The sequence below is a fragment of the Vigna unguiculata genome, chromosome 5 (assembly GCF_037176805.1).
Source record: "Vigna unguiculata cultivar grain cowpea cultivar isolate G323 ecotype 2 chromosome 5, ASM3717680v1, whole genome shotgun sequence".
Taxonomy (NCBI): domain Eukaryota; kingdom Viridiplantae; phylum Streptophyta; class Magnoliopsida; order Fabales; family Fabaceae; genus Vigna; species Vigna unguiculata.
In genome coordinates this window covers 6,715,007-6,743,003 of record NC_140796.1, presented here as the reverse complement: position 1 = coordinate 6,743,003, position 27,997 = coordinate 6,715,007, and the positions used below count along the sequence as shown (strand labels likewise).

The 27,997-nt window shown below is 32.0% G+C and overlaps 1 protein-coding gene across 6 annotated transcripts; it reads left to right on the top strand.

The window, feature by feature from the left end:
• Positions 1-258: 258 nt before the first annotated feature.
• Positions 259-27,997, top strand: LOC114183050 (uncharacterized). 6 transcript variants are annotated; one of them, XM_085673078.1, is made up of 15 exons: positions 259-412; positions 521-608; positions 2,018-2,077; positions 12,813-12,871; positions 15,425-18,477; positions 18,633-18,866; positions 18,978-19,694; positions 19,828-20,640; positions 21,204-21,917; positions 22,003-22,833; positions 23,900-24,640; positions 24,785-25,615; positions 26,008-26,757; positions 26,939-27,010; positions 27,107-27,997. In XM_085673078.1, exons 5-15 carry the CDS (start codon positions 15,490-15,492, stop codon positions 27,878-27,880), a joined length of 9,465 nt encoding a protein of 3,154 aa, XP_085529204.1. In that variant the 5' UTR covers positions 259-412; positions 521-608; positions 2,018-2,077; positions 12,813-12,871; positions 15,425-15,489; the 3' UTR covers positions 27,881-27,997. The 6 variants fall into 6 exon arrangements, with proteins under 6 accessions (XP_085529204.1, XP_027925688.1, XP_027925690.1 ...); XM_085673079.1 differs by having other exon boundaries at positions 267-412; positions 555-608; XM_028069887.2 differs by lacking the exon at positions 2,018-2,077.

Genomic DNA, 27,997 nt, shown 5'->3' with positions numbered 1-27,997 from the left:
TAGAGAATTGAATGATGTTATAAATTTATATTCTTTTACTTTTACTTATAAAATTAATTTTTAATTATTATATAATCTAAGATAAAAAAAACTTATTTGACATTATATTTTAAAATAATGTTCAAATACTTTTACTTAAAACAATAAACAAATAAATTGATAAATATCCACATGAAACAATTTGCAATATGTTTAGTGTGAACAACACAACTTTTTTATATCACAAAAACAAATAAGAAGGACCCACACACTACTAACCTTATATTCATAGTCACAAGAACACCAACATTCTCTTTCTTATGTTAAAATCTGATTCACATCTTCAACTGTCTGTGTTAGAAAGAACTCTACTCTTCATTCTCCTCCTCTGCAAAAACTCATCTTCTTAGATCACCTCACTGCAACACAATCTGTAAGTCTTCTTCTGTTCATATACACTCAACACACTTTGAGTTCTGACTTCTCATATCTCTCTTCCTTCCTTTTTCATTATTTAACTTCAACTTTTCCAAATTACAAGGGTTTCGGAACTATTCACCATCTTCTTTCTCCAGGAACCCTGTAAAAGATTTAGATGCATTAAGTGACAACTGTCAAATTCATACAAGGTAACATCAATCTCATATATGTTAAAAGTGTGCTTAGTTTTCGACTAAATCGTATAAAAAATTCACGTTTAAAAAATAACTAATTGTAATTTTTCCGTAAACGAATTGATGTACTAAAATTAATTTACTGTAAGTCAGTCATGTGTCTAAGCTTCGGTGACGGATATGCAGTACAATTTTTTCTTTCATATATATATATATATATATATATATATATATATATATATATATATATTCTATTTTTCTATTTTTGGTTCATTATTATGCTTTATTTAGTATAAATTGTGAGAATAAATTTGTGGACGAGTAGGAACACGAAAGGCATTGAATTTGTTTAAAATTGTTATGGTTGAGTGCTCTTTTGTGATGCATCCTTTATTACTAAATATAAATACGTCGTTGAAATCAAAAATAAATTATTTAAATTTTATATTTCATATATAGAAAGACACATTATGATAAAAAAATAAATAAACAAACAACTATTAATAAATAAAAAAATAAGACAGTCGCCAACCCAATAACGGCATAACATAAGCCATCATTATTTTAGTTATTATTTGATATTGATATTTTAACATTACATTTTTTTTTTATTATTTCACATTATCTTTTATTATTATTCATTTCCTTTTTTTAAAATATAAAAACTAATTTTTATTAAGATTATTTTATTTTTTATAAGAATCATTGTTAAATGGCATGAACCCTTTTTCGTTTATTATTTTATTTGCGCTATGAGAAATTCGCCCAACAATCCGACAATTTGTCAACACTTATTGATTGTTTTTATTTTTTATTTTTATAAAGATTAAAAGTTTTTAAATTTATCTTTCGGAATATTACATTTTTGGCTATATGATTTAATATGACATCAAGCACCAGAAAAAAACCCAATTAAGGTTATGACAAGGCAACAAGCATTTTTAGTCTTTTTATTACTATCAATATTTGTATTTGTTATAATAAAATAAATGAGAAATACTATATTAAATTTTCAATCTTAGATACAACAAAATTTTTACTTCAATATATTCATATTATACAAGTTATATGGTTTAACAAATCATAATTCATAAAAGTTATTACTCTTAGGAGGTAATATTTTGATATCATAAAGAAATTAAAGTAGTATTATTTGGCATCATAATAATAAAAGCAAGTGGTGGAAATGGAAAGGGATAAATATGACCTACTATTTTGTTGCTGTCGTTTCTTTTTCAATATATATTTGTCCAAACACGTCTGAATCAGCCATGGGCCTAATGGTGAGTGACGATAGGATACAAGTACAATAATTGTGTGTGACAGCTGTTGTCACTTTAACTATTTTGTGGCTAGATATAATAAAACTTTAGATTTTAAAGTATTATTAGTAATTAAGACGCGTTTTTGCATTTTTTTTTTAGATGTTGAAGATACGATAAAGGAAGAAAGAAAAAGAGAAAAAATTGGCTTTAGAATCGCTGGTAGGGTTAAACATATCATTTTGAAGTGTCTTTGTTTTTTTTATTGTCAAAGTTTCGTCATTATGTTTACAAAGACAGTGTACTGTACTTGATAGGAAAATCCGGCTTTAGGATCGCTTGTGGGGGTGGTGGGGTAAGCATGTTGAATTGTTTGTAGAATTATAAATCTCAGTGCTACTTTGCCAAAAGTAAAATATAAAATTAGTTTTTAAATAATATTATAAAAAAGTGTAAAATTTAAAATTTAATTTTATGTTACGTAAAATATATATATATATATATATATATATATATATATATATATATATATATATATAAAACTTTTCTGTCTTGCTTTTATCTTGTACATATCATGCTAATGTTTTGTTGTGATGGACCCTTTTTTATCTCCCCAGATCTAAAAAAAAGAGATTTTTGAGTTTTTTTGACCATTTATATTCTTTTATAAGTATTACTCTACAGTGTATTCCGTAGATTCCTGTCTTTTATCTTCTACTACTGTTTTTCCGCTTTGTCTACTTACTATTGCTTTCCTACTTTCTATACTGCTTTCTTGTTTTTCTGTTTAAATTTTTTTTTTAATGGATAACATACAACCATTTCTAGGCACTGACTACAAATCAGTCCTAACTACGGTTGAAAAAATTACAAACTCTCCTCCTGTAGGTTATAAAAAACCTACTTCAGAAGTAGACCCTATACACACAGTTATTATAGGGCAAAATAACACTATAATAGCTCTTCTAGAAGAAGTTTCTAGAAAATTGAATCATCTGATTGATTCTACTAAAGGGACGAACTTATCCAAAGACATAGATGGTCTTATAAAGCAAGTATCAAAACTATCTTTAGGAACACACACACATACAAAAACAATTTCTAAAAATTCACATAAATTTATCAAAGTTACAACTAAAAAAGATTCAAAAGCTGCAAGTACCAACGCAGCACCTTCTTCAAACAATGATAATAGTTTATAATGATAACACAACCCAATACTTCTACACAAACACAAATTGATAATATTAATATGAATAGTACAACAGAACTTAGCAGCACACAAAGATTCCCTGGAACCCCCAGAAGATTAAGAGAACATCAAACTAGAAGTCAAAATCTTATACAACATCCAGGAATCTTAGATAGATTCTTAAATAGACAAAGAACTACTAACATTAGAAGATTAGAAGACTTAGTAGACATACAACAAAATACAGATATAGGATCTAACTCAAGGATAGATTCTCTAAATCCTAGACAGTTATACAACATAGGATGGTTAAGTTCTGAACGAACAAGCCTCCATCGATATAGGAGAATATAAGATTTTTATCTCCCTGACAACACCTATGAGATAATCCCTCTAATATCTCCACAAACAGGTAGATAATTACAAAATCAACAAGGAAGATATGTCCACATGGGATTAATTACCATTGGAGTCAGATCCTTAGCCAGACATATGATTGGAGCTAGAGCTTTGATAGTTCTACATGATTCAAGATTCCAGAATAATGATTCACAAAGTGTAATAGGGATTTTAGAGGTAGATTTAAATCAACCCTTTTCCCTTATTTATCTTGCTCCAAATTTCACATTAACTTTACAAGATTTTATAAATCATATAAACTTAGAAGTACAAACGATAGGTTTTGGACCCAATTGGATGGGTGAAAATCTACATTTAGACATAACCTTCATAGGAAGAATAAGTAACCATATTTCTTCTGTGTATAGAATAAATACTAGACCATTAGAGGAGGCCATTAGCTCTTATGGTACACAATTCTTACCAGCCCAAGCCTTCACAAAAAAAAATGAAGAACATTTATGGCAAACACATTTACCCAAAGAAGAAAATAATCCAATTACAGTCCCTTCATCTGCTATTTTACATAATAGGTCTAGAGGACTCAGTCTAAGTTTTGTAGACTACACAAATATACCACAACTTGACCTAGAACAAGATAGGTCAGCCGAAAACAGGCATAGCACTTCAGCCATTCCTGATAACGAACACATTTCCATGATGAATATCATACAATACGAAGAAAATGAAAATGATGAAATGACTGATGAAGAATGGAATCATCATCAGGCAATTATAGCCATGTATAGACAAGGATCTTTGGATTCCTCTACAAACACAAATATTGAAAATATTTACGATGAAACAGACGATATCATAAATAATTTTCTTGATAGCCTGCGTTTAGATAAAGAAGATAGCTCTTCAGTAATATCAGAACCTTTATCTACAATAGGTTTCGTCAATACAAGTGTAGGATCAGTAAACCCCAACAGTTATCAGTTAGAACATGTTGGTACTCAAAGTTATTCTACTGGATTCATACCCAGGGAATCCCCAACAAATGTTACTTTTACAGATAATCAATATACAACACATGGAAAGAGGCTCCCAATAGAACCAAATTTCCCATTGCCTAATCTTTTATTAAACATAGGAGGAATTGACCCTCAATTATTACCAACATACATTGAACAGTGGACTGCAACTATAATCCGTGATTATGGTATCCATTACGAAAAAGAAGTTTAGTCTTCACAAGACATGATTGCCAAAGGTGAAACCTACTTAGGTGATATAGCCAGAGTATGTTGGGAATCTTCTAAAAAAATTACCCAATAGAATTAAGTACATTAGTGATCGAACCAGGTCCTAACATTTACAATTTTCGCTCTCTAATACAAAGATTACTCACTTCTCAATCTGCAAACGATGGGAATACACTCAGACAACAAATTTATTTAGGACATCTTGAAAGGTTGTCTATAACATATTTTGGAAAAATTAAAGAATTTTTACAAGATTATCTCATGTATGCCTCCATAGCCGGATGTTTTCATGATATAAGTGTTGGAGAAAAAATGTTTCTCAAACTTCCAGGAAAATTAGGTCAGAAAATTAGAGAATCCTGGAAAAATGATGAGGTAACTCCCATGTTAAGTAACCTCTCAATAAGAATACAACATATTATGAAAGTAATGGAAGACACTTGCACACATATTGCAATACAAAAACAACTAAAAAATTCTGATTCTGGAATTTGTAAACAAATATACACTCCACAACAATACAATCATAATAAAACTAACAAAAAATATATGCCCAGAAGAAAACCTAGACATAGCCAACTTTATAGTCATAGGTCTCAATCGACTGTACAAAGACCTACTAATTCTAGAAAGACTTATACTATAAGATCCTCAAATTCTAGGAAACCCACTCTAAACCCTAATAGACACGTCAGAAAATTTAGAGAAAATAAAAATTACAAACAAACACTAAAATGTTATGCTTGTAGCCAAACTGGACATTTCTCAAGATATTATCCAAACATAGCAAATCTTTATACAAAAGAAGCAGAGCTCATCAAATCTTGCCACATGAATCTTCTTCCAATTGACGAAGATGTATCTACTGATTCTGAAATATTATCAATAGTTAGTATAACAGAATACATTGATGAAATTAATTTAGACAAACAACCCAAAAATTATGACTTAATAAATGATTTTACAAATAATGAATTTATCCAAATTTACCCCAAAAAATATGATTTCAAATTAAATGACAAATATAATGAATTGGGCGAAATATTAGATGATTCTGGATATTATCTAATGAATATAACTGAAACAAATATTTGTCCTCATACATTACAATACTTTTCAGGACCAGCATCTATTCCCTGCCAGTATTGTGATAGATATTTTCATAAATCTCAAAGGGCTCATTGTCCTTTATGCTACAAAAATTTTTGTATTAAATATATTACAACACATCTGAAAATACAAGACACACCCATTTTTTTAGAACAAAAAGAAAATATAAGAGATAAAAACATAATTCACACTAGGACTTCAATTTTAGAAACCAGAATAAACAACCTTGAAGAAAAAATTCTTCGTCTAGAACAAATAATTCAAGATTCTGGAACAGATATCATCTCAAAAAACATACAAAACAACATGATGGGAACCACAGAATGTATCCCATTAGTTTGCAATGAAAAGCAACTAATATATGTTAAAGTGTTAGTAAAATTAAATTTTCCTAAACAAAACAAAAATCCTGCTAAAGAAGAAATCATGCAGGCCCTCTTAGACACAGGATGTTCTGAGACAATCGTCTGTAAAACAAAAGTACCTTCATATATGATTACTAAAAGTAAACATATACAAAAAATAAGAACTCTGTTTGGAGTAGTAATGATAAACGACAAAGAGATAAACAATATTTCTCTTCAATTTAGTACAAATTGTGACCTATTTGGCCAAAAAATACATCTTAAAACCATGCGTGTAGAAAATTTAGTCCCTTCAAACAAAGCATGATTATTGGTCTAGATTTTATTTTAGGCCATAATAGAACTATCACTATAAACAAAGATTATGTCATTATTAGTGATAAAACACAAATGTCACCCATCATTAGTGGAGACAACTATATAAAACAATCCTCTGATGAATGTTCATGTACAAGCCCCAAATCCTCAGAAAAATGTGATTGTATGAAAGAGAATTTAGAATTCATAGATTACTATCCAGATGACACTATGGACTCTTTTTCATCCATAAAAATATCCAAAACAATCACTTTTGATAATATCCAACAGATTTTGGATAGGTTAAATAAAACTAGTATAATAGGAGAAGATCCTATAAAATTTTTGGATCGTGATCCTATTACTTGTAAATTAAACATAATCAACCCTGATTTAATTATAAAAACTAAAGATATACAATTCAATAATTGGGAACAGGAGGAATCTCGAATGCATATTGACCATCTTCTGAAACTAAAAGTAATAGCTCCAAGTGAAAGTCCTCACAGGAGTCTTGCTTTCATAGTAAATAAATCTTCCGAACAAAAAAGAGGTAAATCTAGAATGGTTTACAACTATAAACGTTTAAACGATAATACAGTTGAAGATGGATATACAATTCCGACTAAAGAAATTCTTATAAATCGTATTCAAAATGCAAAATGGTTTTCAAAATTTGATCTCAAAAGCAGATTCCATCAAGTAAAAATGGAACCAGAATCTATAAAATGGACAGCCTTCTCCTATTCTGAAGGATTATACGAATGACATGTAATGCCTTTTGGTCTTAAAAATGCTCCTGCAATTTTTCAAAGAAAAATGGATAACATCTTCAATGACTGCAAAACTTTTACATGTGTCTACATAGACGATATACTAGTTTTTTTCTAAAACAAAAGAAGATAACTACCTTCATTTAAAACAGGTATTATATAAACTTGAAAAATATAGTTTAATTGTATCAAAAGCAAAAATGGAGATTTGTAAAAATTTCATAGAATTCCTTGGAACAGAAATAGGTAATGGAACCATAAAACTTCAACCTCACATTTCTAAAAAAATCCAAGACTTTCTTGATAAAATGGACGACATAAAAACCCTAAGATCTTTTTTAGGACTCTTAAATTATGCTAGAAGTTTTATCCCAGATTTGGGAAAATACACTGCCCCTTTATTCAATAAAACTTCTCTGAAAGGGGAAAGAAAGTTTAATTCTGAAGATATAAAATTGGTTCAGGATATAAAACAAAAGGTAAATAAATTACCTACTTTACAACTACCATTAGATTCAGATTACTTAGTAGTCGAATGTGATGGATGTGAATTAGGATGGAGAGCTATCCTAAAAAGGAAGAAAAATAAATATCTGTCAAAAGATAATGAACAAATATGCACATATGCCTATGGAAAATATACTGTTAAACCACAGGTTTACCAAACCAGCACTGACTACGAAGTCAATGCAATTATACACGCCTTAGAAGCATTTAAATTATTTTTGATAAATAAACAAGAAATAACCATTAGAACTGATTGTGAAGCAATTGTTTCTTATGGAAAAAACCAAATAAATAATGACAAAAAACCTCACAGAAGGTGGTTACTTTTCCGAGATTACATAAATTCTGGAAAAGTTATAAATTTTGAACATATCAAAGGATCTGACAATATGTTTGCTGATATCCTTTCCAGGTACATCATACAAAAGTGAGACTCAAAAAGTCTTCTATATAGTCATAATACATGAATATTTTACACATTGAAGACCCTGAACTTCCTCCTGGATTCTGGGTCAGAGTACAAATACAACCACTAGGGATTAGTCTTGTCTTTAGTCCTAATCCTGCCATTAAAATCACTAAACAAATAAAAAGGTTTAAAAGAAGGATACTCTGCCTAAGGCTACAAAAAACAGAATTATGCCAACAAAATCCTTTCCAATATTATTCTACACTTACCTCCTACAAAGCTAACATCAGAGTTTTGGAGTATCATCTACAAAGGCTCAGACATTTTATTGCTTAACCCGTTTGCTTCTATATTGCAGGTACAAATATTCCAAAATGGAATTTATACAAAACACAAAGAAAGGATCTTTAGGTCCTAAACCAGTAAAGTCCCCCTTTGTGGTGGAACAATACACAAAGTATGACAAACAAGAATTGTCAATACTCACAAACACCTACCATTTTCCTAGTAGAGATAATACAAATGTCAAATTAAATGTTTTAATTGACAACATTTGGAATATTCCAAAATACACAGTTCAAAATGAACACCAAGTCACTAAGGTGAAACAAAGCATCATTAGCGCACTATACAATTTCTGCTATGCAGATAACAAAGGAGTTCTGTTAACTTCACCAGCCTCTCCCTCTGGAAATGGATTTACACATTATGCCCTAATTACAGGGCCAAATAAAGGAGTTTATACTTCCTTCAAAGACCTCTCTGAGGCAAATCAAGACCAATTTTTGTCTACTTACAAAGGCTTTAATTCTTTAGAAGAAGCCCATATGGCCTTAAAGTTGGGAACCATTGATGAAGAAAAAAAAAACAGGGTTGACATTTGAACCAAGAACCCAAACACATACCTATGCTGCCTCCTGTAGCTTCTCACCACAAATGAACCCAAACATTTTCCTTGCAAAGTTCGAGGTCATACAAGAATTCTTGTTTGAAGTTCATGCGGAAACACAAAATTACAATGGATTATTTGTAAAACCCCAGACTTATTTTGACACAAAAACACCATGTCAAGAGTCTTCGGACTATTGCAAAACAATAACCACAAAGTGCACATGCCAAATAAAATTCATTTTTAGAAAGGCTCAAATTGATTTAAAAACCTTTAAAAATCAATTATATAGAGACATAGTCATATGTCTTTCACTATTATTAGAGGCAAGATGTCTCCAAACACTTCTTATTCCACGTACCGAAAAATTCAACTCTCTAACCCAGGAGATAAACTCGGTAGTAAATGAAATACAAGCAGAATATATGACCAATATATGCTTACAAATCACCTCCTCCCCAAAAAGCACCACAACCCTTGATAGTGTGGCAACACATGTCATAAAACTATTCACAGAGTCAAATCCAGAGGCCCATTTCCATCTAGAACACGGTCCCTTGAAAAGGTTGTCACTCAACAAAGAAAAGCTATACCAGTACCAACTTTCGAAAGCTTACATTGAAGGGTCAAATTGGAATTTCTCCAGAAAGGATAATACATAATATATCCTTTTGAAAGAAACCATACATACCAAAATATACTGGAAAAAGTTTATGGAAAACAAATTTCATCCTTTCCCTATAGAAGCCAGATGACTTAGACTCTACGTAACCGGTCACTTGAAAACTGGTTCAACAAGTTACAAGTTTCAAAATTTTTCTATAAAAGAGTCTTTATAGAAAAGGATGAAATTTGTTTCCCATAAACTTTTTCCAGTATATTTTTGTGTTTATGGTTTCTTTCAAAAGGATATATTCTGTATTATCCTTTCTCGAGAAATTCCAATTTGACCCTTCAATGTAAGCTTTCCAGAGTTGGTACTGGTATAACTTTTCTTTGTTGAGTGACAACCCGTTCAAGGGACCGTGTTCTAGATGGACATGGGCCTCTAGATTTGACTCTGTGAATAGTTTTATGACATGTGTTGCCACACTATCAGGGGTTGTGGCTCTTTTTGGTGAGGAGGTGATTTGTAAGCAGATATTGACCATATATTCTGCTTGTATTTCATTTACTACCGAGTTTATCTCTTGGGTTAGAGAGTTGAATTTTTCGGTAGGTGGGATAAGAAGTGTTTGGAGACATCCTGCCTCTAATAATAGTGAAGGACATATGACTATGTCTCTATATAATTGATTTTTAAAGGTTTTTAAATCAATTTGAGCCTTTCTAAAAATGAATTTTATTTGGCATGTGCACTTTGTGGTTATTGTTTTGCAATAGTCCGAAGACTCCTGACATGGTGTTTTTGTGTCAAAATAAGTCTGGGGTTTTACAAATAATCCATTGTAATTTTGTGTTTCCGCATGAACTTCAAACAAGAATTCTTGTATGACCTCGAACTTTGCAAGGAAAATGTTTGGGTTCATTTATGGTGAGAAGCTACAGGAGGCAGCATAGGTATGTGTTTGGGTTCTTAGTTCAAATGTCAACCCTGTTTTTATTTTTTCTTCATCAATGGTTCCCAACTTTAAGGCCATCTGGGCTTCTTCTAAAGAATTAAAGCCTTTGTAAGTAGACAAAAATTGGTCTTGATTTGCCTCAGAGAGGTCTTTGAAGGAAGTATAAACTCCTTTATTTGGCCCTGTAATTAGGGCATAATGTGTAAATCCTTTTCCAGAGGGAGAGGCTGGTGAAGTTAACAGAACTCCTTTGTTATCTGCATAGCAGAAATTGTATAGTGCGCTAATGATACTTTGTTTCACCTTAGTGACTTGGTGTTCATTTTGAACTGTGTATTTTGGAATATTCCAAATGTTGTCAATTAAAACATTTAATTTGACATTTGTATTATCTCTACTAGGAAAATGGTAGGTGTTTGTGAGTATTGGCAATTCTTCTTTGCCATACTTTGTGTATTGTTCCACCACAAAGGGGGACTTTACTGGTTTAGGACCTAAAGATCCTTTCTTTGTGTTTTGTATAAATTCCATTTTGGAATATTTGTACCTGCAATATAGAAGCAAACGGGTTAAGCAATAAAATGTCTGAGCCTTTGTAGATGATACTCCAAAACTCTGATGTTAGCTTTGTAGGAGGTAAGTGTAGAATAATATTGGAAAGGATTTTGTTGGCATAATTTTGTTTTTTGTAGCCTTAGGCAGAATATCCTTCTTTTAAACCTTTTTATTTGTTTAGTGATTTTAATGGCAGGATTAGGACTAAAGACAGGACTAATCCCTAGTGGTTGTATTTGTACTCTGACCCAGAATCCAGGAGGAAGTTCAGGGTCTTCAATGTGTAAAATATTCATGTATTATGACTATATAGAAGACTTTTTGAGTCTCACTTTTGTATGATGTACTTGGAAAGGATATCAACAAACATATTGTCAGATCCTTTGATATGTTCAAAATTTATAATTTTTCCAAAATTTATGTAATCTCGGAAAAGTAACCACCTTCTGTGAGGTTTTTTGTCATTATTTATTTGGTTTTTTTCCATAAGAAACAATTGCTTCACAATCGGTTCTAATGGTTATTTCTGGTTTATTTATCAAAAATAATTTAAATGCTTCTAAGGCGTGTATAATTGCATTGACTTCGTAGTCAGTGCTGCTCTGGTAAACCTGTGGTTTAACAGTATATTTTCCAGAGGCATATCTGCATATTTGTTCATTATCTTTTGATAGATATTTATTTTTCTTCCTTTTTAGGATAGCTCCCCATCCTAATTCACATCCATCACATTCGACTACTAAGTAATCTGAATTTAATGGTAGTTGTAAAGTAGGTAATTTATTTACCTTTTGTTTTATATCCTGAACTAATTTTATATCTTCAGAATTAAACTTTCTTTCCCCTTTCAGAGAAGTTTTATTGTATAAAGGGGCAGTGTATTTTCCCAAATCTGGGATAAAACTTCTAGCATAATTTAAGAGTCCTAAAAAAGATCTTAGGGTTTTTATGTCTTCCATTTTATCAGGAAAGTCTTGGATTTTTTTAGAAATGTGAGGTTGAAGTTTTATGGTTCCATTACCTATTTATGTTCCAAGGAATTCTATGAAATTTTTACAAATCTCCACTTTTGCTTTTGATACAATTAAACCATATTTTTCAAGTTTATATAATACATGTTTTAAATGAAGGTAATGATCTTCTTTTGTTTTAGAAAAAACTAGTATATCGTCTATATAGACACATGTAAAAGTTTTGCAGTCATTGAAGATGTTATCCATTTTTCTTTGAAAAATTGCAGGAGCATTTTTAAGAATAAAAGGTATTACATGCATTCGTATAATCCTTCAGAACAGGAGAAGACTGTCCATTTTATAGATTCTGGTTCCATTTTTACTTGATGGAATCTGCTTTTGAGATCAAATTTTGAAAACCATTTCGCATTTTTAATACAATTTATAAAAATTTCTTTAGACGGAATTGTATATCCATCTTCAACTGTATTATCGTTTAAACGTTTATAGTTGTAAACCATTCTAGATTTACCTCTTTTTTGTTCGGAAGATTTATTTACTATGAAATAAGGAATGTTAGTGGTCACTTTTAGTTCTTGAATATGTAATGTGTCAAGAAAGAAAAACAATATTTATGAGCACCAACCCTTTTACACAACTCGAAATAATACAAAGTATAAAATCTACTTCCACATATACTGTTCCTACAGACGAAATTACTTTTGCATATGTTTTCAGGCACTGATTTAAGGGATGGGTTGAAAAAAGTATCTCTGATCTGGAGAGGGAATGTGAAGGTAAATACTTGTTCTTTTACCAAATTGGTCTACACTCTTATGTATAATTTCATGGTGCAGAACTTGCAATTTTTTTTACTTTTTACTGTGTACATGAAGCTTTTCCTCTGCATATGGTGCTTATATTTCTTACTTTATTGTTTGTCCAGTTTATTTCTATTTGATTCATCTTCTTAACTTTTTTATTTGAAATAATAATATTAATAATTTATAGATTAGTTTTTATCATAATTATAAAATTGTAATATTATATTTTAATCTATTAGAACATTTTTTTATCTAATCCAATAATTTACAAATTTTCACAAAATTTACTTTTAAATATCTTAATCTTTATCTCAAAATCTCTTAAAACAAACACCACAAATTTTACCTTTAGATCCTCTAACATCCATTTATTCATTCTCTCTCAAATTCATCTTCGAACCTAAAATAGTTTCACAGGACAAAAGTTGTAGTAAATATTAGTTGTATGTATCTTCTATCTAGACTTTGAGCATACCCTAAAACTATCACTGCATTTGACATTTATGCTATGAACAAACAGTGATAGGCATGCATGCATTCATGACCATAATTAGTAGAGCCGTCAAAGTGGGTCAGAATTCGTGGGCCAACCCAGTCCACCACGAGTTCAAACCGGGTTGGATTAAAATTTTTTTACAAATTTTAATATGGGTCAATTTTTGACCCAGTCCACCAAGAACCCAGCTCACCGAATTGAACCAGTAGTAGGCCAGGTTGGCCCACAACCCACATAGTGACACATTATGTTGAACTTTGCAATGTTGGACTATTTTTTTAACCAAACACATTGATCGGTTGGCAAATGGAAACCTAGCTTCAACTAATAAAAGTATGATTATTGAAAAAAAGTATAATTAATTTGCTGAAAAAAGTATTGCATTTAATAAAAGATGGAGTAATTCACAAGAATGCTTTGATATTAGATAATAATTTGTATTTTTATTTATTTATTTTGATTTGTATTGGAGTTTAGCATCATTTTGGAATATATTGATATTGTATTCAAATTTATTTAAATTTTAATCTGAAATATAATTTCTGACTTAAGAAAAAAAATTATGTTTTTTAAATTAATGGGCTAGTGAACCAATCCGTTTAACCCATCAACCCGTGGTGGACCGAGCCGGATTCAAATTTTTTCGACTCGCTAATAAGTGAATCGGATTGGGTTGACCCACTAAGTGACCAACCCATGGTGGACCCGGGTTGGGCCGGACCAGACGACCCATTTTGACAGCTCTAATAATTAGCAGACTATACATCGACAAAAAAAATCAAACAAGATGGCGTGAATGTATAGTATTAATCTTCACACATCTCCCATTGCAGCTAACACATCACAAAGTGTCCCTACACCAAAGTCACCAACCTATCGTATATCTTTTTGCCTTAGCCTCAACTTTACATACGATCGTACGTGCATTAAATAAAGAGATGTTTCTCCTTCTATGTTCAACTACTACCTCATATTCTTTACGCTTGCTCATTATGCAGTCTAAGTTTTGCATAATTTTGTCATTCCATTCTTTATAATGAGTTCCCTCCTACCAATCAAATCCTGCACTTTAACACCTACATAGTCTCAGAACTTCATATGCTTCAGCCAAAGGAATGCAGAGAAGTGCAGTAACTAGAAGAAGTTCACGAATTAGAAATAAGAATCTCTAATTGAGAAAATCTGCGAAATGATGAATAGATGAGTGTGGTTATCTCTCTAATTTTATCTTCAAGGATATGTCCGTGTCCTGGTCATTTCTGAAATTTGTCACTGTTTTATCAGAATTTCACCCAACACTCTAAAATGAGAGATGAAGAACAAAGGCAAAGCAGATAATGGACTGAGCTAATCAAGCAAGCTCCACCAACAAAGGACAAAAATCAACCATTCCATCTAACTAGTATCTCTCCTGTTTCAACTGAAATTGGTTCTCAAGTTTGTATTTTTATTGGGTTTGCACCCATCACGCCCATATATATATATATACTCATGTTGGCACTACTCAAAATAACCACAGACTCTCTCATCCTATTATTTTCCTCCCTAGATACATACAGGGCATCCTCATGTCGGAACAATTCAAAATAGTCACAAACCCCTTCATTACATTATTTTCCACCATAACCGTCCAATTTTACCTCTGAAGATATATTTCAAAACAACCCAACACCTTTTTATATGCATTAAGAGTTAATACGAATTTTTTTATTATCAAATAGTGTGAGTATTCGGGTAGTTGCTATCAATGATAAAAATATATTGATTCCGTGCTTGATACAATTTCATGGCGTAAAACATCACTCCACTTACTACAATTAATGTCAAATGTCAGTTATACAATTTTTTAACACATTTACAACTTTCAAGTCTTTATAGTGTGGTATTATTTCTATATTTTCTAGTTTCTAAGATTTTCTTACATGAACTTCCTGGATGTTTGCATCAACTTTTATCAATTCTATTTACTTAATGTTTATATATTGGTTCCCTTATAAGTCAAAAACTTTTAAATTTTGCATTTGTATCAGAAAAAAGAAGTAGCCCTAGTAGAAACCATTAAAGCAAAGGAGAAGGTATCAATTGTCAAGGGAGCATGGAAGCAGTTGTCTCTACGACAACTGAAAGTGCACTGCAAATTGCAGGACGTGTAGTGAAACGACAGTTGAGCTACTTTTTTAATTACAATGACAAATTTGAAGAGGTTAAATGTTACATTGAGTTGATGGATAATACTAGGAAAAGGATACAACATCAAGTTAATAATGCAGAAATGAATGCAGAAGAAATTGAACATGAAGTTCAACATTGCTTAAAACAGTTGGATGAGAAGATTGAAAAGTATGAGCAGTTTGTCCACGATGAATATCATTCGAAGACAAGATGTTCCATTGGTTTCTTTCCGAGTAACTTGTCGTTAAGGTACCGATTGGGCAGAAATGCTACAAAAATGGTAGAGGAAATGAAAGTGGAAGAACTTTGGAATAAAAGGTTTGATGAAGTTTCCTATCGGGTACTCCCATCCATTAATGTTTCTTTGACAAACACTAGCTATGAAAGCTTTGCATCAAGAACAAAAACTATCCATATGTTTATGCAAGCATTGGAAGATACTACGGTTAATATGATTGGCCTTTATGGTGTTGGTGGTGTAGGTAAGACCACTTTAGTCAAAGAAGTTGCTAAGAAAGCTCAAGAAAAGAAGTTGTTCACTGTGGTGGTTATGGCAAATATAACCAGAAATCCTAACATCATAAAAATTCAAGGACAAATTGGTGAGATGTTAGGAATGAGATTGGAAGAGGAAAGTGAGATTGTAAGAGCAGATCGCATTCGGAAAAGGTTAAAGAAAGAAAAGGAGAACATCCTTATAATCCTAGATGATCTATGGGATAGGTTGGACTTGAATAGATTGGGGATTCCAATCAGTGATGAAGATGATGGAAGCCAACAGGATGCCAATGATATATCTGATTCTGGTTACCATAAGATGGAAAAAGAAGAGTTACCTTCCGATTTCAATAACATGACAGAAGAGAATTTATCTAGCAATCACAAAAGATGCAAAATTCTTCTAACATCTAGAAGAAAACAAGTATTGTGTAATCAAATGGATGTGAAGGAGAGATCAACTTTCTCTATTGGAGTCCTTAATGAAAATGAAGCAAAGATTTTGCTTAAGAAAGTGGCTGGAATAGAAATCCAAAATTTAGTGTATGATGAGAAAGCCATTGAAATTGCAAGAATGTGTGATGGGTTGCCTATTGCATTGGTTTCCATAGGAAGGACATTAAAGAATAAAAGCTCCTTTGTATGGGAGGATGTCTATCAACAAATGAAAAGGCAAAGTTATATAGAAGGGAAAGAACCTATTGAATTCTCTATAAAGTTGAGCTATGATCATCTAGAAAATGAACAACTTAAGTGTATTTTCTTACAATGTGCAAGAATGGGAAACGATGCTTTGGTTATGGACTTGGTGAAGTTTTGTATTGGTTTAGGTTTATTACAAGGAGTCCACACAATTAGAGAAGCGAGAAACAAAGTGAGTATGCTGATAGAAGAGCTAAAAGAATCAAGTTTGGTGTTGGAAAGTTACTCTAGCAATCGCTTTAACATGCACGACATTGTGCGTGATGTTGCTCTTTCAATATCATCGAAAGAAAAGCATGTATTTTTCATGAAGAATAGCATACTCGATGAGTGGCCTCACAAAAATCAACTTGAGAGGTACACTGCTATTTTTGTACACTCTTGTTATATCATTGATGATCTTTCAGGGAGTATATACTGTCCTAGACTTGAAATCTTACATATTGACAATAAAGATCACTTTTTGAAAATACCAGATGAATTTTTTAAAGACATGATTGAACTCAGAGTCTTGATATTGATTGGTTTGAATTTACCATGTTTACCTTCTTCAATGATATGCTTAACAAAACTAAGAATGCTCAGTCTGGAGAAGTGCACTCTAGGGCAGAACTTATCAATCATTGGAGAGTTAAAGAAACTGCGAATTCTTACTCTTTCAGGATCCAACATTGAATGTGTTCCCTTTGAATTTGGACAGCTAGATAAATTGCAACTTCTAGACTTAAGTAATTGCTCAAAATTGAGACTAATACCTTCCAATGTCATATCAAGGATGAACATTTTGGAAGAATTTTATATAGGAGACAGCTTGATTCAATGGGAGACAGAAGAGAATATCCAAAGTCAAAATTGTAGTCTATGCGAGTTGAGTCACTTAAATCAGTTACGAAACCTAGACATACACATTCAGAATGTTGTCTATGTTCCACAAAACTTGTTTTTTGATGAGCTGGATAGCTACAAGATTGTCATCGGTGAATTCAACATGCTCACGGAGGGAGAATTCAAAATCCCTGACAAGTATGAAGTGGTGAAACTTTTGGTATTGAACCTAAAAGAAGGTATTGACATTCATTCTGAAATATGGATTAAAATATTGTTAAAAAATGTTGAATATTTGTGGCTGGGAGAACTCATTAATGTTCATGACGTTTTCTATGAGTTAAATGTTGAAGGATTTCTGAAATTGAAACATCTATCCATTGTAAACAACTTTGGCATTCAATATATCATTAACTCAATGGAACAGTTCCATCCTTTATTGGCTTTTCCCAAATTGGAGTCGTTGTATCTTTACAAACTTCATAATCTGGAGAAAATATGCAACAATCAACTTCTTGAGGCCTCTTTCTGCAGACTAAAAATCATCAAGATCAAATCATGTGGAAAGTTGGAAAATATTTTCCCATATTGCATGGTTGGACACCTCGCCATGCTTGAAACAATTGAAGTGTGTGATTGTGATTCTTTGGAGGATATAATTTCAGTTGGAAGACAAACCCATACTGACAACGGTGACAATATCGAGTTCCCTGAGTTACGAACTTTAACATTAAAATCCTTACATGCATTTACTTGTTTGTATACCTATGATAAGTTGCCTTGTGCACAATCATTTGAAGACAAAGGGCAAAACATGAACAAAGATATCATCGTTGAAGTTGACCAAGATGGCACCAATTCTTGTCATTCACTCTTCAATGAAAAGGTAATGTAAAACATTATCCAAAAATATGTAATATATCTATCTTCTTCAATCCTTTATAATCTCTAGTTTAAATTGAATAAGTTTTGTCATTTCTCTAGGACAAATCAATTTGTGAACATCAAAATATGCTGCTAAGACATTACTTGTTCTTACAGGTGTCGATTCCAAAATTAGAGTGGTTGGAGTTATCCTCTATCAACATCCAAAAGATATGGAGTGACCAAACTGAACATTGTTTTAAAAATTTGCTTACATTAAATGTGACAGATTGTGGTAGTTTGAAATATTTACTGTCATTCTCTATGGCTAAACATTTGGAGAATCTCCAAAGTCTTTTCGTCAGTGAATGTGAAATGATGGAGGATATATTTTTTCCAGAAGATGTTGAGGTGTGTGGATTCATTTAGTATTGACTTTGATTCTTACTATTATTTGTCGTTTAATTACATTAATTCCTGAGATATTCTAATTGCTTATCTAGCTACCAATTTCTATTGTAGGGAAATATTGATTATGTTTTTCCTAAGTTGAAGAAAATGGAGATCATGTGCATGGAGAAACTCAATACCATTTGGCAACCTAATATTGGCCTTCATTCCTTTCGTAGCTTAGACTATTTGACAATAAAAGAGTGCCACAAGCTTAAAACAATTTTCCCCGATTTTATGAGGCAAAGATTTCAGAGTCTTCAAAGCTTGACAATTACTAACTGCAAGTTAGTGGAAAACATATTTGACTTTACAAATATTTCACAAACTTGTGATAAAAATGAAACAAACTTGCACAATATTATTCTACAAGGGCTACCAAATTTAGTGAGCTTATGGAAGGATGGCACTGGTGAAATATTAAAACATAATAATCTGCAAAGCATAAAAATTGTTGGGAGTCCAAATTTAAAATATGTTTTCCCACTTTCTGTTACCAATGACCTAGAAAATTTGGAATCGCTTGAGGTATGGAACTGTAGGACAATGAAAGAGATTGTTGCCTGGGACAAAGGTTCAAATGAAAATGCTATCACCTTTAAGTTTCCTCATCTAAAAACTGTATCATTACGTTCATTATTTGAACTTGTGAGTTTCTATGAGGGAACTCATACTTTGGAGTGGCCATCATTGAAGAAATTGTCAATACTAAGATGTGGTAAGCTAGAAGGGATCACTACAAAAATCTCAAACTCACAAGCGAAACCAATTGTTTTGGCTACAGAAAAGGTAGCTAATTCAAAACCTCACACTACAAGATCTAAGAATACTATGCCCTTTATTTATTCTAAAAAGATATTTATAAAAATATTGTTTCAATATACTTAGATATTGATACTATTTTTATTTATATACTTTTTAGGTGATATACAACTTGGAATTTATGGCGATGAGCTTCAGAGAAGTAAAGTGGTTGCAAAAGTACATTATTAATGTTCACAGAATGCACAACCTGCAATCAGTTGTGTTGCATGGGTTGAAGAATGCTGAAGTAATCTTTTGGTTTCTACATAGGCTTCCAAATTTGAAAAGGTTAATATTGAGATTTTGTCACATGAGAAGGATTTGGGCTCCTATAACTCATAATTCACGTGAAAAAATAGGAGTTGTTATGCAGCTTAAAGAGTTGGAATTAAGAGACATGTGGTTTCTAGAGGAGATTGGTTTTGAGCATGACATGCTTCTTCAAAGGGTACAACACTTAATCATCGAACGATGTACAAAACTGAAAACTTTGGTATCATCCTTGGTATCTTTTCGTCGCTTGACATATTTGGAAGTGGTGAATTGTATGATGAGAAATTTAATGACATACTCAACTGCTAAAACCTTGGATCAACTCACAACTATGAAGGTAAGTTCTTGTCCAATGATTGTGGCAATTGTTGCAGAAAATGAAGAGGAAAATGTACAAGAGATTGATTTTAAACAGTTACGATCATTAGAATTGGTTTCTCTACCAAATCTCAGAAGTTTTTTGACTGCTGATAAGTGTGTCTTAAACTTTTCACTATTGGAAAATTTAGTAGTGAGTGAATGTCCTCAAATGACTAAGTTCTCTGATGTCCTAAGTGCTCCACAATTACAAAAAGTACATGTTGTGGTCGGAGAAAAAGACAAATGGTACTGGGAAGGTGATTTGAATGCAACTCTGCAAAAACATTTTCCATATCAGGTACGAATCATAATATTTATTCATTATTGTTAATTTTGATCAAATGTATTCCTCCACTTATAACTATTTTTCATTTCATTTCAAACTTCGTTAACAAAATATTCTACAATTGGATAGCTATGTGATAGTGACAAACATTCATAAATGGTATGGTGTAGCATTTATGCGTAAAATTATATTAAGCATGCACATTTATACAGGTTTAGTAAGATATATTTCTTCTATAGTTGATTGGTTGATGTTTTCTTATTCGTAGTAATCAAGTTTTATGTCCAAAATTGTAGACTTATTTTATGATATCCAAGTGAGAAAGTAATATTCACTTTTGTACATATCATCTTTTGTATTATACTTAATTTAATAAATTAACGATATAATATAGGAATTCAAACATTTTCGTGTCATTCCATTAATTTTTTATTGTCGTGTATGTTATGATTATTAATATTTTTAATATTTACTTTGAAATTTTAATTAAAATGTGTCAACCATATAAGACTTTTTTTACATGACTCTTTCCTATTTCCATACACATCTAATAACGAGTTTCTTTCCTATTTCAGGTGCTTTTTGAGCATTCAAAGGATATGAAGCTAGTGGATTATCCTGAAATGAAGGAAGTTCGTTACGGCAAACCTATTTTTTCTGACAACTTCTTTGGTAGTTTGAAGAAATTGGAATTTGATGCAGTAAGTAAGAGAGACATTGTACTTCCGTCCCATGTACTACCTTCCTTGAAGAACTTAGAAGAATTGAATGTGGAGAGTTGCAAACTAGCACGGGTAATATTTGACCTAGATGAGAGTGAGACTCAGACTAAGGGAATAGTTTTTCGTTTGAAAAAACTTACTTTAAAAGACTTGTCAAATTTGAAATGTGTGTGGAACAAACACTCCCAAGGAATAGTCAATTTTTCCAATTTGAAAGAAGTGTTTGTTTATGGTTGTGGAACCTTGGTAACATTATTCCCTTTAACTCTTGCCAAAAATCTTGGGAAACTTAAGACACTTACAATGCACCAGTGTTTCAAGTTGATAGCAATTGTTGAAAAGGAAGAGGAAACTATACATGGAACAACTGAAACATTTGAATTCCCTTGTTTGTCAAAATTGTTTCTTTGGAATATGCCACAACTTGTTTGCTTTTATCCTAGACAACACCATCTCAAATGTCCTATGTTAGAAAGGTTACATGTGGCCTATTGTCGTAAGTTGAAGCTATTCAACTCAGTATTCCATCATAGTTCATTACAACATCATATGTTCTCAATTGAAGAGGTGACGAAAACATTAGCAATTAATGTTTTTATTTCTTTTTTTTTTAAGTATTTTTCTCCTAATTGAATTTTTTTTTTCTTGCTAGGTTGTTCCCAAATTGAAGGAACTGATGATGAGTGAGGAAAATATTATCTTGTTGAACGATGGACATTCACCACAAGACCTCCTTCACAAACTAAATTACCTTGATATATCGTTTGAAGATCATGATAATGAGAATGATACTTTACCTTTTGATTTCCTTCACAAGGTACCCAATTTAGAATGTTTTGTTGTGAGACGATGTTTTGGTTTGAAGGAGTTATTTCCCTCTCAAAAACTCAATGGTCATGATGGGATTCTAACTGAATTGAAAACATTAAGCCTACACAATCTTTTTGAGTTGGAGTCTATAGGGTTGGAACACCCTTGGGTAAAGCCATACATTGAAAAGCTAAAAGTATTAGGAATTGTTAAGTGTCATCGGTTAGACAGATTAGTGTCTTGTGCTACATCTTTCATTAATCTGAAACAATTGGTTGTGAAGGGTTGTAGAAAAATGAAGTGTCTGTTCACATTTTCTACGGCCAAAAGTCTCTTGAATCTTGAGGTTCTAATTATCGAGAATTGTGAGTCAATACAAGAAATAATAGAAAAAGAAGATGAAGATGTTAATGGTGAGATCGTATTTGGACGATTGATAAATTTAAGCATGTGTTCCTTACCAAGACTGGTAAGTTTTTATTCAGGAAATGCCACTCTACATTTCTCATCTTTACAATATGTGATCTTGTTTAAATGTCCCAATATGACAACTTTCTCTGAAGTAAGCATAAATGCACCAATGCTACATGGAATCAAACCTTCAATGAATGATTCTGATCTAATCTTCTTCTATGATCTCAACACAACAATTCAGAGTTTGTTCTACGAGAAGGTGAGAAATTCACTATCACTTGTTCTTTATTTAAATATAACCAAGATATGATTATATATTTTGCCCTTAAATTGTTTATATATTTTTGACAAACTGTATTTTATTCCTTTATTTGTAACTTTGTTTTATTCTTTTGAGTTAAAGTACATTCAAAATTCGTTTTTCTTTGATCCTCTCTTCACCGTCCGTTGTACCATTTTTTGTTTTACTTTACTAAATTTTATTAATCTTTCTTTTTCTTCATATTTATGCATTCTTTTTTATCCTAAACTTAAACACTTGTTTTATCCTTTTTTTTTCTATTATTCTTGTGCTTTTTAGTTTTATTCTACTTTTTTACACAAAATGGATTCTCTCTCTCACTCTGTGTGTATGTATGTATATTTTATATATATATATATATATATATATATATATATATATATATATATATATATATATTAATTGGTTCTCTATCGCTCCATAATTTCTTTTCCTTTTTTCTTCAACTTTATTTTTTTTCCTTTTCATTATTACATTCTAACTTTTACGTTTTGGGTTGCATGGGTGAAATGAGTTTAGTTTTCATTATTTCTTCTTTTCATTTCATTATCATGATTCGTCGTCATGGACAATTAGGCCAAGACCTTTAGCAACGATTTTTCCTTACTTTTCTCTTTCTACATTTTTTTAACGCATTCTAAATTTTAATAATAATAATATAAATAGTAGTAATAATAAATAAATAAAAGTAAGCTTCCTGCCAATTACAAAACGTAGTTTAAATAGCTTCTTCAAAATTACTCCTTTAAATGTTATAGCTGAGCTAATTTCTATTTTACAATATAAAATTGGTATATAAACAATATATATCAAAATTAAACACACTATTTAATAAAAAATGCAACAAAAATGAATTCCTATACGAGTTTATTGCACACATATAAATTAACGAGGCACATACATAGCTTTCTACAATAAAAGGAAAATCTAAGTGGTATATATATGTTGTATGCAAGCGTTCTTAATTACGAAGCATTAGACTTGTCAATTATTCTAACACTTTTTATTTTGTGTAAATTTTAAGGATTTTTTCGAATATTCAAAGCATACAATTCTACGGGATTATTTTGAGATGAGGGGATTTGGATCTGTAAAACAAGCTTTTCCGGGGAAATCTTTTGGCAATATAAAGAAATTGGAATTTGATGGAACAAGTAAAGGAGATACTGTGATTCCATCTGATGTACTTTCTCATTTGAAGAGTTTGGAAGAATTGAATGTGCATAACGCTGATGAGGTGAAGGTAATATTTGGTATGAATGACAGCCACACCAAGACCAAAGGAACAGTCTTTCATTTGAAAAAACTTATTTTGAAAGACTTGTCAAATTTGAAATGTATATTGAACAAAAATCCACAAGAAAGTGTCAGTTTTCCTAATTTGCATGAGTTGTTTGTTGATGGTTGTGGAAGCTTGGTAACACTGTTTGCCACAAAACTTGGGATGATCGAGACACATGAACTGCAGAGGTATGACAAGTTGGTAGAAATTGTTGGAAAGGAAGATGCAGTTGAAAACAGAACACCTGAAATATTAATGTTTGAATTCCCCTGTCTGTTCTTGCTAACTCTCTATAACCTAACAAATCTGAGCTGCTTTTATCCTGAAAAACACCATCTGGAATGCCCCAAATTAGAAATCATACATGTGGCCTACTGTCCCAAGTTGAAGCTATTCACATCAAAAATTCATGACAGTCACAAAGAAGCAATGACAGAGGCTCCAATAAGTTGCCTTCAACAACCTCTGTTCCTTGTTGAAAAGGTGACAGCATTAAGTAGATTCCTCCTTTTCGTTGTATATTTTTCACTCTTCGTGCTTGCTTTTCTTTTCATTGTATATTTTCCAACTTTTCCCTTCTAACTTCCACCATGTGTTTTCTTTTGAATTGGTTTGAATTGAATCTAGGTTGTTCCTAAACTTAAGGGATTGACACTGAATGAGAAAAACATGATGTTGTTTAGCGATGCACATGTGCAACAAGACTATCTCAGCAAATTAAATCTTCTCCGATTGTGCTTTGAGGATGATAAAAATGAGAAAGGTACTTTGCCCTTTGATTTCCTACACAAGGTACCTAATTTAGAACATTTTCAAGTGCAGAGATGCTTTGGTATCAAGGAGATATTTTCATCTCAGAAATTGCAAGTTCATGATGGAATTCCTGCGACATTGAATGAATTAACCCTATTTGAACTAAATGAGCTAGAATCAATAGGGTTCCAGCACCCATGGGTAAAGCCATTCTGTGAAAACCTTCAAACATTAAAGGTTATCAGCTGTCCTCGGTTGGAAAATTTAGGGTATCGTGCAATGTCTTTCATATGTCTTAAAAAGTTGTTTGTGAAGGACTGTGGTCGAATGGAGTATTTATTCACATTTTCAACTGCAAAAAGTTTGGGGCAACTTGAAACCCTAACTATAAAGAATTGTGAATCGATAAAAGAAATAGCAAAAAAGGAAGATGAAGATGATTGTGATGAGATCATATTTGAAAGACTCAGAACGTTAAGTTTGAATTGCTTACCTCGAGTTCAAAGCTTCTTGTCAGGGAATGCCACTCTGCAATTTCCATGTTTGGAAAACGCAAATGTAATTGATTGCCCCAATATGAAAACTTTCTCTGAAGGAGTCCTAAATGCGCCAAAGTTTTTGGGGATTAAAACGTCATTGGAGGATTCAGATTTATTCTTCAATGATGATCTAAACACGTCATTTCAGAGGCTGTTTCAAAAACAGGTAAGGTTATTTTCGTATGTATTTAAGTTAGTGTTAGACTTTACGATACCAATATTATTAGTTTTAAATATTTATTTAAATTACTATTAGTTTAAGTCATTCGTATAATTAGTTAGGATAAATTTAGTGCTTAGTATATTAACTATTGATATATTTTGTTTTCACAACAATAAAAAAAATGGTCTCTGTACAAAATATTTAATTCTGTTAATACAAAAATGTGAATAGTTTTGTATTACATCTATATATCTATATATCCAAAACATGTTGGCATACTACACATGCATAAGCATTCATTTTATGATTATCTGAAATAAGTGAAATTTTTGTCTCGAATAAGAATATTACAAGCACCATGTGAATATATTGTAACATGTTGAGGTCATGTACAGGTGGAAAAGTCTGCATGTGATATAGAGCATTTAAAATTTAGTGATCATTCACGGCTAGAAGAGATGTGGGTTGGTGTGGTTCCAATCCCAACAAACAATTGTTTCAACAATTTGAAATCTTTAGCTGTGGTTGAATGTGAATCTCTCTCCAATGTCATTCCTTTTTATTTACTACGCTTTCTTTCTAACCTCAAAGAGATTGAGGTAAGCAACTGTCAATCTGTGAAGGCAATTTTTGATGTGAAAGTAGAAGCAGCAAAAATGATGTCGATTACAGTTCCTTTGAAGAAACTCATTCTAAATCAGTTGCCAAATTTGGAGCATATCTGGAATCTGAATCCTGATGAAATTCTGAGCCTTCAAGAGTTGCAAGAAGTGTCAATTTCCAATTGTCAAACCCTTAAAAGTTTGTTTCCAACATCAGTGGCCAATCATCTTGTTAAGCTTGATGTGAGAGCTTGTGCAACATTGGTGCAAATTTTTGAAGAAGCTGATGCAGCCATCAATGGAGAAACTAAACAGTTCAATTTCCATTGTCTCACCTCATTAACATTATGGGAATTGCCAGAGCTCAAGCACTTGTACCCTGGAAAACACACTCTGGAATGGCCGATGCTAACACATATAGATATATATCATTGTGATCAGTTGAAATTGTTTAAAACTGAGCATCATAGTCATGAAGTTGCTCATACAGATGATCAACTCGGTATTTCAATACATCAGCAAGTAGTTTTTTCGGTTGAAAAGGTACCAAACATTGCCTCCCCATTTTCATGTTGCTTGCATGTCTTCATATTACTGCGAAATTTATCATAGTGATAGACAAACACCTCATCTTTTACTCAACACCCATCTAACACTTAGAAATATTAAGAGGGTTTTATGTAAATTTTTCCTTTATTCTATATATGTTTCGAACAATTGCAAGGTTTTTCCAAAGTTGGTGCAATTATCACTCAAAAAGGAAGACGCCATGGCAATTTCGCAAAGACAGCTCCAGGCAAGGACAATTTCTCAAATTTTACTGGTTTCATAACTCTCCCTGAATGGCACATTTTGGTATTAATGTACCTTTTTCTGTTCCGAAATTTCATAGGTTATGCCAAGCATGGAGCATCAAGCAATCACTTACAACGAGACTATGATTGGACAAGGACAATTTGGAGCAAATGCTGCATACCTCCTGCAAAATTTAAAACTTGTCAAGTTAATGTGCTATCATGAGGATGATGATTCAAATATATTCTCCAGTGGATTACTTGAAGAGATACCCAACATTGAAAATCTTGAAGTGGTTTGCAGTTCCTTTAACGAATTATTCTACTCTCAAGTAATACCTACCACTGATCGTAGCAAAGTACTTTCAAAGTTGAAAAGATTACATTTGAAGAATCTCCCACAGCTTAGTGCCATCGGATTAGAGCACTCATGGGTAGAACCCTTACTAAAAACACTAGAAACATTGGAAGTGTTTTCATGTCCTACCATGAAAATTTTGGTACCATCCACCTTGTCTTTTTCAAATCTTACCTCTTTGAGTATTGGTGAATGCCATGGAATGTTATTTTTGTTCACATCCTCAACGGCCAAAAGACTACGTCAACTGAAGCACATTTCTATACAGGATTGTGAAGCAATACAGGAAATAGTGTCGAAAGAGGGAGATGATGAATCAAAAGATGAATATATAACATTTGACCAGCTCAGTGTTTTGTCTCTTGAATCTTTACCAAACATAGTAGGAATTTACTCAGGGACTTTCAAGTTAAAGTTCCCATGCTTGGATCAAGTGACTTTAAAGGAATGCCCTCAAATGAAATACTCTTATGTACCTGATTTGCGTGAGTTCAAACCTCAGGGGCAAATTTAATTAGAGTTCAATCAAGCCTCAAATGAAAGACTCTTATATTTTGAATTCTTGCTTCCCTCAAGAACAATGTATCGTATGCAAATTGCAATATGTTCACCTCAATATTTTTGTCTCCAA